The sequence below is a fragment of the Aphelocoma coerulescens genome, chromosome 22, assembly GCF_041296385.1.
Source record: "Aphelocoma coerulescens isolate FSJ_1873_10779 chromosome 22, UR_Acoe_1.0, whole genome shotgun sequence".
In the NCBI taxonomy this organism is placed as follows: Eukaryota; Metazoa; Chordata; class Aves; order Passeriformes; family Corvidae; genus Aphelocoma; species Aphelocoma coerulescens.
This window is the reverse complement of record NC_091035.1, coordinates 1,295,666-1,308,669: the sequence shown is the minus strand read 5'-3', so window position 1 is coordinate 1,308,669 and position 13,004 is coordinate 1,295,666. Positions and strand designations below refer to the sequence as shown.

Sequence of the window (13,004 nt, the reverse complement as noted above, 5' to 3'; positions counted from 1 at the left end):
AACTTGTGCTTATTTTTTTGGGGGGGGCCGGGGGGGGGGGTCGGGGGGAGTCTCCCCTCTCCCCTGCCCCTCAACCAGGGGGTCCCGGGGGATTTGGGGGGACCCTCGGCCCCCTCCAGCCTGTACAACTTTGGTCGCTAGCGCTGTGTCACCCCAAAATCCAGACCCCAAACCCCACCCTGGGACCGACCCCGAGACCCTGAGACACCCCCGGGGTGGGGGGGGGGGAGGGTGAGGGGGGGAAGGCACCGGACCCCCCCTCCGGGGACCCCAGAACGCTGTGACCCCCCCGGGGGTCCCGGGCTGGCTCCGGGGGTCCCCAGCTCTCCGTCCCCGCGTCCCCCGGAGCCCCCCCGGGCCAGCGGGAAAAGGGGGGGTGGGCGCGGAGAAGGGGTTGGGATTGACCCGGGGGGACCCGGAAACACCGGAGAGGGGCCGGGATTCCCATCCTGGAGGTCCCAGAGAGGTGTAGGAGACCCCAAAGGGCCGGGATTCCCATCCCAAAATGGTGTAGGAGACCCCAAAGGGCCGGGATTCCCATCCCAAAATGGTGTAGGAGACCCTAAAGGGCCGGGATTCCCATCCCAGGGATCCCTGGAAGGGTTGGGATGTCCATCCCAGAGGGCTCCTGGAAGGGTTGGGATGTCCATCCCAGGGAATCCCTGGAAGGGTTGGGATGTCCATCCCTGGGGAATCCCTGGAAGGGTTGGGATGCCAATTCCCAGGGTCCTGGAAGGGTTGGGATGTCCATCCCCAGGGGAATCCCTGGAAGGGTTGGGATGTCCATCCCTGGGGAATCCCTGGAAGGGTTGGGATGCCAATTCCCGGGGTCCTGGAAGGGTTGGGATGTCCATCCCAGAGGGCTCCTGGAAGGGTTGGGATGTCCATCCCAGAGGGCTCCTGGAAGGGTTGGGATGTCCATCCCCGGGGAATCCCTGGAAGGGTTGGGATGTCCATCCCTGGGGAATCCCTGGAAGGGTTGGGATGCCAATTCCCGGGGTCCTGGAAGGGTTGGGATGTCCATCCCCAGGGGTCTCCCCAAGGCGGCAAACGAGACCTGAAGCTCCCTGAGCCGTCGGCGCGGTGCCGGCGGAGATCGCGCCGCCCGCGCCGCTTCCATTAACTCCAAAACAAGCCAGTCTGGAAAGCAGCAGCAGCAGCAAATCCCAGCTCCTCCTCCGTTCCCCGCCACGCCGCCGCCTCCTCTGGCTCATCCCGGCTCGTCCGGCACGGAGCGGTTCCTACCGGGATAAAGGGTCCCTGCACCGGGCACGCGCCGTCCGTCCGGAGCGCGCCGGCGGGGCCGGGGTCAGATGGAGTTTTCCAGGGCACTGTGGTTGCTCCGGCGGCTCAGGCAGTTCCTCTCGTTCAGCAGACTCGTGGTCTCGTCCGCCGGCGCCGCGGGCTCCGGTTTCTCCGGGATGCCCGGCTCCGGTTTGGGGGCGTTGCTGTCGGGGGACTGGGGACAACTGTCCATGCGCGAGGCCATCAGGCCGTTCTGGTATTCCTGCCGCGTGATCTGCGCCGGGAAAACAGCGGGGGTGAGGTCAGGGAGGCTGATCCAGGGGTTTTCCTCGGCCTCGTGGTGGTGCTTTAGGATTTTAGCTTTTCTGGGTTTTTTTTTTTTTTTTGTAGCTTGTGATTCTTTGGGGGTTTGGTAAAACTCCGTAGGGACTGGTAGCTGGCTGTTCTCCCGTTGTGCTCAGACAAAGCAAACCCTCTCCAGGCCTGAATGGTCCCAGGATCATGGACCTCATGGTCCCAGGCTTTGAAATCCGTACACAAAGCGGGTTAAGGGGGCAACGAATTTGGGGTAATGACCTCATTCCCTGAAGCTGTAATCAGAGGATTAACCCCCAATATGCAAATGGACCAAACCCATAAAAGTTGGTCCAATTTGGGTGTAGCCTCTGAGGGGCTCTGAGCGCCCAAACTGAACCTTGAAGGCCCTTCTGGTGCCTTGGAGCGGCTTCCTGGACAAGGTCAGGAGAAGAAAAGCAGGGATTTATTTGCAGGGCCTTCAAAGGATCACCCTGGGCAGTCCAAAGGCTCCGCCCAAGATGGACGCGCTGGGCCGCGGGTTCCTCACCCCGTTCTGAGTTTGGAAATCGGGGTTAATTCTCCCATCCCGACCGAGTTAACGATGATGGGAAGGCTCACCTTGACGAACTGGAGGTCGGTGAGGGCGCGGACGCTGAAGTCGGCCACGTACTGGGCGCCGCCGGCCGAGTTGAGCTGGTTGTTGCTGCCGCTGACCGGCGACGAGCCCGACTCGGAGCGCTCGTGGTAGCTCAGCGAGGCCGAGCGGTTCAGGCCGCTCATGTGGGACGGCGAGCGGATCTCTGCGGGGTAAGAGGGGCTGGGATCATCCACCCGACCTTCCCGATCCCGTTGGTTCTCCCCAAGGCTCAGCCCTCCTAAGAACCTGCCCCTAACTCCCATTTCCCGCCCTGTTCTAAAGGCAGAATGGGTTCCGGGAATCCCTTTAGGTTTAGGTTTAGGATCTCTGCGGGGTAAGAGGGGCTGGGATCATCCACCCAACCTTCCCGATCCCGTTGGTTCTCCCCAAGGCTCAGCCCTCCTAAGAACCTGCCCCTAATTCCCATTTCCCGCCCCGTTCTAAAGGCAGAATGGGTTCCTGGAATCCCTTTAGGTTTAGGTTTAGGATCTCTGCGGGGTAAGAGGGGCTGGGATCATCCACCCAACCTTCCCGATCCTGTTGGTTCTCCCCAAGGCTCAGCCCTCCTAAGAGGCCACCCCTAATTCCCATTTCCCACCCTGTTCTAAAGGCAGAATGGGTTCCGGGAATCCCTTTAGATTTAGGATCTCTGTGGGGTAAGAGGGGCTGGGATCATCCACCCAACCTTCCCGATCCCGTTGGTTCTCCCCAAGGCTCAGCCCTCCTAAGAACCTGCCCCTAATTCCCATTTCCTGCCCTGTTCTAAAGGCAGAATGGGTTCCTGGAATCCCTTTAGGTTTAGGTTTAGGATCTCTGTAGGGTAAGAGGGGCTGGGATCATCCACCCAACCTTCCCGATCCCGTTGGTTCTCCCCAAGGCTCAGCCCTCCTAAGAACCTGCCCCTAATTCCCATTTCCCACCCTGTTCTAAAGGCAGAATGGGTTTCTGGAGCTCCCTCGTGGAGGTCTGGGTTTAGGTTTAGGTTTAGGTTTAGGATGTCTGCGGGGTAAGGGTGATGCTGGGACAGCTCTCCATCCTCCAGAGGCGCCGGGATGGGCACCAGGAGCTGGCACGGCCTGGGGGGGACACGAGGGACACAACTCTGGGGGCGGCAGCAAGGATGGCACCGCGCCCGTCACCGGGCAAAGAGGGAGCCTGGAACTGACCCTGGAATTGGGGCTGGGGGCACAGGCAGAGGACAAGGCCAGGAGGAGGGAATGGATTCCCAGAGGAAAGGGATAGGTGGGATTTTGGGAAGGAATTCCTGGCTGGGAGGGAATTCCCAGAGGGGTTGTGGCCATCCCTGGATCCCTGGGAGTGCCCCAGGCCGGGCTGGAGCACCCTGGGACAGGGGAAGGCGATTGAAGGTGATTTTGTGGGATGGGATTTAAGGTCCCTTCCACCCCAAACCATTCCAGGACCCTGTGGGCTGCTTCGGATGGGATTTTGGGATGGGATTTTTGACTGTGAGGGTGGCGAGGTTGCCCAGAGGAGAGCTCAGAGCCCCTTGCAGGGCCTGGAGGGGCTCCAGGAGAGCTGGAGAGGGATTGGGGACAAGGCATGGAGGGACAGGACACAGGGAATGGCTTCAAGCAGGGAAAGGGGAGATTTAAATGGGATCTTGGGAAGGAATGAGGGTGGGGAGGGGCTGGGCTGGAATTCCCAGAGCAGCTGTGGCTGCCCCTGGATCTCTGGAAGTGCCCAAGGCCGGCTTGGAGCCCCCTGGGACAGGGGGAGGTGTAGGGGTGGGACTGGGTGATCCCAAGCATTCCAGGATTCCATGGGGAGCTGTGCCGTCCCCCAGGACACTGATGGGGGTCGGAACCTCCGGAATTTCCCGTTCCCGACCCGGGGATCCCGGGCAGGGTCTGGGGGTGCTCACCAGATCCGGGAGCGGGGCTCAGGGCCATCACTCCGTAGTAGGAAAATGCTCCCGCCTCGAACTTCATGCACTCCTTGCCAGCCTCCACCTCCACCTTGCCCTGCCGGGGAGAGACGACGTCGATCCAAATCCACATCCCTAGGGATGAGATCCCTGTCCCACGGCCTTCCCTGAGGTGTGGGACACCCAAAGGGGTGGGATGTCCATCCTGGGATGGCATGGGACACCCAAAGGGGTGGGATGTCCATCGTGGGAAAGCGTGGGAGACCCAAAGGGCTGGAATTCCCATCCTGGGATGGTTTAGGAGACCCAAAGGGCTGGAATTCCCATCCTGGGATGGTTTAGGAGACCCAAGGAGCCGGAATTCCCACCCTGGGATAGGGTGGGAGACCTTTGGGGCTGGAATGTCCATCCTGGGATGTCCATCCTGGGATGGTGTGGGAGACCCAAAGGGCCGAGATGTTCATCCTGGGATGGGGTGGGAGACCCAAAGGGCTGGAATTCCCATCCTGGGATGGTTTAGGAGACCCAAGGGGCCAGAATTCCCACCCTGGGATATGGTGGGAGACCCTTGGGGCTGGAATTCCCATCCTGGGATGGTGTGGGACACCCAAAGGGGTTGGATGTCCATCCTGGGATGGTGTGGGAGACCCTTGGGGCTGGAATTCCCATTCTGGGATGGTTTAGGAGACCCTTGGGGCTGGAATTCTCATACTGGGATGGTTTAGGAGACCCTTGGGGCTGGAATTCTCATCCTGGGATGGTGTGGGACACCCAAAGGGGTTGGATGTCCATCCTGGGATGGGGTGGGAGACCTTTGGGGCTGGAATTGCCATCCCAGGAGGATGGATGCCGGGGAATGCCCGCTCCCAGCACCTGCAGGATGAGGATGAAGTAGTCGGCTGGTTTGTTCTTGCAGTACAGGAAGTGCCGCGGGGATTTCTTGTTCTCCTCGTCGAACTTCAGCTCCTGGATGACGTCGGAATATTTGAGGAGCCGCAGCAGGATCTTCTCCGAGATGTAGTTGGGGGTGAAGAGGGTCACCTCTGCAGAAGGGAGAGGGGTCAGAGCTGGTTTCCATCCCTCCAGGTGAAGGCAAATCCCTTGGGATGGGGTCTGGAATGGGCTGGGCCTCATCCACACCCCCCTGGGGTGGTGGATCCAGTCCCAGCTCCAGCAAAGCCTTGGGAATGGGATCATCCCGGAGGGACGGGCCCCTGCTGAGCCTGGTGGAGGAGAGGAGCTGGGATTCCCATCCTGGGGGATGCCAACATGGGCAAACGAGCCCTGAAGGACAGGGATGTCCAGCCTGGGGGTCCCAGTGGGGTGTGGGAGACCCAAAGGGCTGGAATTCCCATTCTGGGATGGTGTGGGAGACCCAAAGGGCTGGAATTCCCATCCTGGGATGGTGTGGGAGACCCTTGGGGCTGGAATTCCCATTCTGGGATGGTGTGCGAGACCTGTGGGGTTGGAATTCCCATCCTGGGATGGTTTAGGAGACCCAAAGGGCTGGAATTCCCATCCTGGGATGGTGTGGGAGACCCTTGGGGCTGGAATGTCCATCCTGGGATGCTGTGGGACACCCGAGGGGCCAGGATGTCCATCCCAGGGGTCCCAAAGAAGCCAACAAGACCCGAGGGACCAGGACAGACACCCAGCCTTGTCCCCTCCCATTCTGGGGTGGGGGACAGAACAAAAAGTTGGGACAAGACCCAAAAATCCCTGCACAAGATGCTTGGAGTGAGCGGAGGGGACACAGGGACATTCTGAGCTCCTCCAGCTCCTCCCCGAGGGCGCCCTGAGGCAAAGGGACCCAAACTGACCGGTGGACAGGAAGCGGTGGGCGGCCAGCAGGAGCTGAGGGGACACCTTGACCTTCAGCTCGTTGTCAGGGTCCTTGAAGGCCGAGAAATCCCGTCTGTTCTTCTGGTTGTTCACCCTCTTCCTGCTGCGGTTGTCGGCTGCGGGGAGCGGGGCGGGTCAGACCCAGGAGGAGCAGGAGGGACCCCCCCACCCACCGGGGGAGCCCCGAACCTACTGTAGGTGTCGGACTCGTCCAGGATCTCGGACTTGATGATCTCCTCGATGACGTCCTCGAGCGTCACCAGCCCCAGCACCTCGTAGAAGGGGTCGCCCTCGCCCTCGTTGTTCACCTTCTGCACGATGGCCAGGTGGGATTTCCCTGTGGACACGGAGGAAGAGTTGGAATGGGAGAACCATCCCCCCTGCCCAGCGCCCCAGGATAGCCCTGGGATGGCTGCAGGATGTCCCGAGTATAGCCCTAGGATGTCCCCAAGATGGCCCCAGGATGGCCGAGGATGTCCCCGGGATGTCTCCGGGATGGCCCCAAGATGGCCCCGGGATGGCCCCAAGATGGCCCCGGGATGTCCCCGGGATGGCCCCAAGATGGCCCCGGGATGGCCCCAAGATGGCCCCAGGATGGCCCCAGGATAGCCCCGGGATAGCCCCGGGATGGCCCCAGGATAGCCCCGGGATGGCCCCAGGATAGCCCCAAGACGGCCCCGGGATGGCCCCAGGATGGCCCCAGGATAGCCCCGGGATGGCCCCAGGATAGCCCCAAGACGGCCCCGGGATGGCCCCAGGATGGCCCCAGGATGGCCCGGGAAGGCCACGGGATGGCCACGGGATGGCCACGGGATGACCCCGGGATGGCCCCGGGATGTCTCCGGGATGGCCCCGGGATGGCCCCAAGATGGCCTCAGGATGGCCCCGGGATGGCCCCGGGATGGCCCCAGGATGGCCCCAAGATGGCCCCAGGATGGCCCCGGGATGGCCCCAAGATGGCCCCGGGATGGCCCCAGGATGGCCCCAAGATGGCCCGGGATGGCCACGGGATGGCCCCAAGATGGCCCGGGATGGCCCCAGGATGGCTCCAGGATGTCCCCAAGATGGCCCCAAGATGGCCCCGGGATGTCCCCAAGATGGCCCCAGGATGGCCCCAAGATGGCCCGGGATGGCCACGGGATGGCCCCGGGATGGCCCCGGGATGGCCCCAGGATGGCCCCAAGACGGCCTGGGATGGCCATGGGATGGCCACGGGATGGCCACGGGATGGCCACGGGATGGCCCCAGGATGGCCCCAAGACGGCCCGGGATGGCCATGGGATGGCCCCGGGATGGCCCAGGATGTCCCCAAGATGTCCCCAGGACAGCCCCAAGATGTCCCCACGATGTCCCAGCCCGGAGCAATAAACTCATTAAACTCTAAATGAGCCCTTGGGCTGGGCGCTGGCTCCCGGGGTAATGACGCTAATTAAGCTCGTTAAGGCTCGGGGAGAGGCGCCGCTGAGGCTGAAGGCAGCTGGGAGCTGCCCTGGGATGTGGGATTGGGCTGGGAGCTCCCGGGGTGTGACCACACGTCAGCGTCCCGGGCTGGGAGGACGTCACCGGGAATCGGGAATGCCACTGGGAATCAGGAATGTCACCGGGTATCGGGAATGCCACCGGGAACAACACTGGGAATTGGGAATGCCACTGGGAACAACACTGGGAATTGGGAACATCACTGGGAATTGGGAACGCCACTGGGAATCGGGAATGCCACTGGGAATCGGGAATGTCACCGGGAACACCACTGGGAATCAGGAATGCCACTGGGAACAACACTGGGAATTGGGAATGCCACTGGGAACAACACTGGGAATTGGGAACATCACTGGGAATCGGGAACGCCACTGGGAATCGGGAATGCCACCGGGAATCGGGAACAGTGCTGGGAATTGGGAACACCACAGGGAATCGGGAATGCCATCAGGAATTGGGAACGCTATTGGGAATCGGGAACGCTATCGGGAATCGGGAATGCCACAGGGAATTGGGAACATCACCGGGAACACCACTGGGAATTGGGAATGCCACTGGGAATCGGGAACGCCGTTGGGAACGCCACCGGGAATTGGGAACACCACTGGGAACACCACTGGGAACTGGGAACACCACCAGGAATTGGGAACACCACTGGGAACTGGGAACACCACCAGGAATTGGGAACACCACTGGGAATCGGGAATGCCACTGGGAATCGGGAATGCCACTGGGAATCGGGAACATCACAGGGAACACCACTGGGAACTGGGAACACCACCAGGAATTGGGAACACCACTGGGAATTGGGAATGCCACCGGGAATCGGGAACATCACAGGGAACACCACTGGGAACCGGGAACACTACCAGGAATTGGGAACACCACTGGGAATTGGGAATGCCGCTGGGAATTGGGAACGCCACAACGAATCAGGAATGCCATCAGGAATTGGGAACGCCATCGGGAACACCACCAGGAATCGGGAATGCCGCCGGGAATCGGGAACGCCGCCGGGAAGGAATCGGGTTTCCCCAGCATCCCTCTCCCAGCTCCCCTGGCAGCTCGGCCAGGCTGACCCCATCCCCCTCGGGAACGCTCCGGGACACCTGGTGCCGCCCGCGCCCGGAGCCAAAACATCCAGGGAAGGCAGCCAAGGGTCCCAGCGGGCAGGAAAACCTTCCAGCCCTGGATTCCCGGCTCCCCTCGCCTCGCCAGCCTCACCCCGAGCTGGCAGGACGGAGCGGGGCTCATCCCAGCGGAATTCCAACCGCCGGATCCTACCCCAGCTGCTCCACCGATGTTTGTCCCAAAATCCCACGGGAAAAACTCCCCGGGGGACGGGGAATTCCGCTCCACGTGGAAAACTGCAGCCACAGGAGCGGCACCCTGAGTCTGGGGAAACTGAGGCACCTCCCTGGCCTCAGCCCAGAACAAAGCCGCTCTCCCTCCTCGAGGCTTCCAGGGAACTCAGCTCCATCCCAAACCTGCCCTCGCTGACCCTCTCCACTCCTAAATTCCAGAGCCAGCAGCCACAGGCTCCCGGTGACTCCGGGAAAAGCTCCTTTTCGGGAAGAGCACCTCCCTTTCCCTCCTCCCTGGGAAAAGGTGGTGCCTGAAGGGGTGGAAAGGCCACCCCGGGGTTGCTGTTGGGGTCACTCACCCCGTTTATGGCCCCGTATGGACCTCGGCAGGGACAGGTGATGGGGCTGGGGCCAGCCCAGGTGAGTCAGGAGCTGCTCCCTGCGGGATGAGCGGGACAGGGAGCGGCCGTGGCAGAGCAAACACAGCCCCGCGAGCCCAAAGCGCCGGGCAAAGGGCACCGGAGAGGCCGGATCGGGATCGCCGAGGGGTCGCCAAGAGCCCAGGACCCCGAAATGGGGATGGGGAGCAACAGCCAGAGGGACGGGGAGGTCCCCCACGGGGTGTTCGTGGAATGCTGGAATGGTTGGGAGGGATCTCAGGGCTCGTCCAGTGCCACCCATGCCATGGGTAGGGACACGTCCCGCTGTCCCAGGGTGCTCCAGCCTGGCCTTGGGCGCTTCCAGGGATCCAGGGGCTGGAGCTGCCACCAGGAACGGGGGATTCCGGAGGCTCCAAACCCCACCGGGGTCCCCAGAGCCATCCTGGGGGACAACACAGCTCCCCATGGAATGCTGGAACGGTTGGGAGGGACCTCAGGGCTCCATCAGTCCATGGGCAGGGACACTTCCCACTGTCCCAGGGGGCTCCAAGCCGGCCTTGGGCACTTCCAGAGATCCAGGGGCAGCCACAGCTGCTCCGGGAATTCCAGCCCAGCCCCTCCCCACCCTCATTCCTTCCCAAGATCCCATTTAAATCTCCCCTTTCCCACTGGGAAGCCGTTCCCTGTGTCCTGTCCCTCCAGCCCTTGTCCCCAGTCCCTCTCCAGCTCTCCTGGAGCCCCTTCAGGCCCTGCAAGGGGCTCTGAGCTCTCCCTGGATCCCTCCCTTCTCCAGGGGAACATTCCCAGCTCTCCCAGTGCGGCTCCAGAGGGAAGTTCCCCACTCAAAGCTGAGAGGGGAAGGCTGGGAAGAGGCCGGATGTGGGAATTGTCACCCCGAGGGCAGCACCTGTGACACCCCTGTGGCCCCGGGGAGAGCTCAAACCCCACAATTAACACAGCCGGTTAATTATTCCCTCTGGATGCGTCTCCTGCCTCTGATCCAGCTCCTGACCGCGGCAACCAGGGCAGAACCTCACCGCGGAGCCGAATCCACGAGGAATTTGCCGGGGCTCGCCTCCGAAAGCAGCCCCGCAAATTCCCGGCTCCTGAGCCGGAGATGGAAAAACAACAGCACGGGCTTTGAGCCCGGAAGGAAGGAGGATAAATCCCTTAATCGGGATCCGCGCAGGGAAAGCCGCTGCCAGCGGCGGGGATCGCTCCAGCCCCACCAGCGACTCTGCTTCCCCGCGCTGGTTCTGGGATCTGGGGCGGATCCACCGCCCCGCCTCGGATCTCCCAGCTCCCAAACCTTCATCCAGGCTGGAGCCGAGCTTGGGATCCTTCAGGAATCCCCAAATGCCGGCACAGCCCCCCTGGAATGGCCTGCAAAGCTGCCGGCTCTCGGTCCGAGCCTCCCGGGAGCGTAACGGGAGCCGCGGAGCGCCCGGGGTCACGGCCGGCACAGCTGCTCCACAGCCGGGAGCTTTCCTTCATCCCGGCCTGACGCAGGCTGGAAAAACCTTGGGAAAGGAGCCTGGGAAGGGCAAATCCCACCCCAGAGCGCTCCAGAGCGAGCCCGCATCCCACTCCTCCTCCTGCTGCTGCCGCTTCTCGGGAAGCAGAGCAGGGACGGAGCCGGCTCCGAGCAGCCCCTGGCCATTCCCAGCGCCAGGGAAAAGCCCGGGGGGAGGGAGCCAAACCCAAACCAGGGAGCGCAGGGATTTCCCAGCACTTCTCCAAAGGCCTCCGGGGCCCATAAATCGAAAACAAGGAGCAAGGAAACACTCCCGACATGTGAAAGCCTCCAAATCCAGGAAATCTGGGTCGGGATTAGAGTTTGGTGAGCCCATGCCCAGCACCACAGGCACGTGCCACTCATTCCCTTGGGATCGTGACCACCCTGGCAGACCCCCGGCACGGGCAGCTCCAGCTCTGCAAGGCAAAACTCCCGGGAATTCTGCTTCCAGCTGGAAGCAAGCAGCAAGCCTGCGAGCCCTCCTCACCCTTTTTGAACTCCTCCAGCATGGCATCCAGCTTGGTGTCGTGGAAGACGACGTGGACGGGGTGGTTGTAGAACTTGGTGATGGTCTTGAGGGGCGTGCAGTCGTCGGGGTCCACGAAGGCCAGGTCCTTGACGTAGAGGATGTCCATGATGTTGGAGCGCTCGTCCTCGTAGACCGGGATGCGCGTGTAGCCGCTCTCCATGATCTCGGACATGGTGTTGAAGTCCAGGATGGCGTCGCTGTTGATCATGAAGCAGTTCTGCAGCGGGGTCATCACGTCCTCCACCGTCTTGGTGCGCAGCTCCAGCGCGCCCTGGATCATGTTGAGCTCCTCCCTCACCAGGTCGTTGTAGGGCTCCGTCACCTTCAGCATCTCCACCAGCTTCTCCCGGTTGTAGACGGTGCCGATCTCCTGGCCCAGGATGCAGTCCAGGAGCTTGCTGATGGGGTAGGACAGCGGGAACGTCACCAGCATGAAGAACTTGGTGACCACGATGGTGTTGGCGCCCACGGCCAGCCCGTGCCGGGAGCAGAGCGCCTGGGGCACGATCTCGCCGAAGATGACGATGCCGATGGTGGAGGCCACCACGGCGCCGATGCCGGAGCCGATGAGGTCATCCAGGAGGATGGTGAGGGTGGTGTTGACCAGCACGTTGCCCAGCAGCAGCGAGCAGAGCAGGTAGTTCCCCTTCCTGCGGATGGGCTCGATCCTGCGGGCGTAGCGCTTCTCCTTGTCGGTGCCGCAGTTCTGCACGATGCGCAGCTCCATGGGGTCCAGCGCCATCAGCCCCAGGTTGAGCCCGCTGAACATCCCCGACAGCACCAGCAGCCCCGCGATCAGGATCACCTGCAGCCACAGCGGCAGCAGCGACTTCTTCTCCTCCAGCACCACGACGTGCCCGTCGGGGCCCTGATGCGGCAGCCAGGGCTGGCCGGGCCGGCGCTGCGAGCACAGCACGTAGGTCTTGGCTCGCTCGTCCTTGCGCAGGGGCTGCACCCGCACCCGCAGCAGCGCCGAGGTGTCGCGGGGCTCGGCGGGGCCCGGCCGCACCACCAGGTCCTGCGAGCGCTCCTGGCACGTGGCGTTGCCGCTCGAGGCGTTGCCGCCCGCCCGCAGCTCGGCGAAGGCCACGCGCTCGGCGGCCCGCGGGCCCAGCCCCAGCCCGTAGAGCCGCAGCAGGGCCTCGCTGCCCTCCGTCAGCCGGATGGGCCCGCGGGCCGCCCCCGACGCCGCCGCCTCCGCCGCCGCCGCCGCCGGTTTGGTGCTCTCCTCCAAGCGCAGCCCAAGCACCACGGTGTCGGCCGCGGGCACGGCGCCGCCGGGCAGCGCCAGCAGCAGCAGCAGCGGCGGCAGGAAGGGAGCCGGGGACAGCGGGGTCCCGCCACAGCCGCCGCCGGGGCTCCCGCCGCCGCCGCCCGCCGCCATGTTGGGCACTGGCGGGAGCGTCACGCACGTGACGTCACGCGCGGGGCACGCCCCCCCCCCCCCCCCGGCCAACGGGGGGACGCGCCCCCGGAGGGGCAGCGGTGGCCACGCCCACAGAGGGATGACGTAAGCACGGGCACGCCCAAAGAGGGCGGGGCAACGAGGCCACGCCCGGGGATAACGGGGAGCCACGCCCGGCGGTGACGTCACGCGCAGAACGCGCCCACGCAGGCGAGATGGGCGCTCTGGCCACGCCCCTTCCCGGTGTAAATTTTTGGGTCACGCCCCATAGACGCGCCCCCGGGTGTAGTAACCATGACAACGCCCCGTTGGGGAGACCCGCGCAGGGATGCGCCCGTAGGTGTGACGTCACACGCGACCATGCCCCAGTAATTTGTCTGGCCCCCACGCCGGGTCCCGCCCTCGGTGTGACGGCACACGCTCCGCCCCGCAGCAGGAGGAAGGTATCCAAGTGACGTCACCCGGCAGACCACGCCCACGCGGCG

At 63.4% G+C, this 13,004-nt stretch overlaps 1 protein-coding gene across 1 annotated transcript; it reads right to left on the bottom strand.

The window, feature by feature from the left end:
• Positions 1-770: 770 nt before the first annotated feature.
• On the bottom strand, positions 771-12,498 carry CNNM4 (cyclin and CBS domain divalent metal cation transport mediator 4). Its single transcript, XM_069035585.1, has 7 exons — positions 11,073-12,498; positions 6,100-6,243; positions 5,885-6,022; positions 4,938-5,107; positions 4,062-4,161; positions 2,161-2,342; positions 771-1,519 (listed from the first exon to the last, which is right to left on the bottom strand). Exons 1-7 carry the CDS (start codon positions 12,496-12,498, stop codon positions 1,310-1,312), a joined length of 2,370 nt encoding a protein of 789 aa, XP_068891686.1. The 3' UTR covers positions 771-1,309.
• Between the last annotated feature and the right edge of the window lie 506 nt (positions 12,499-13,004).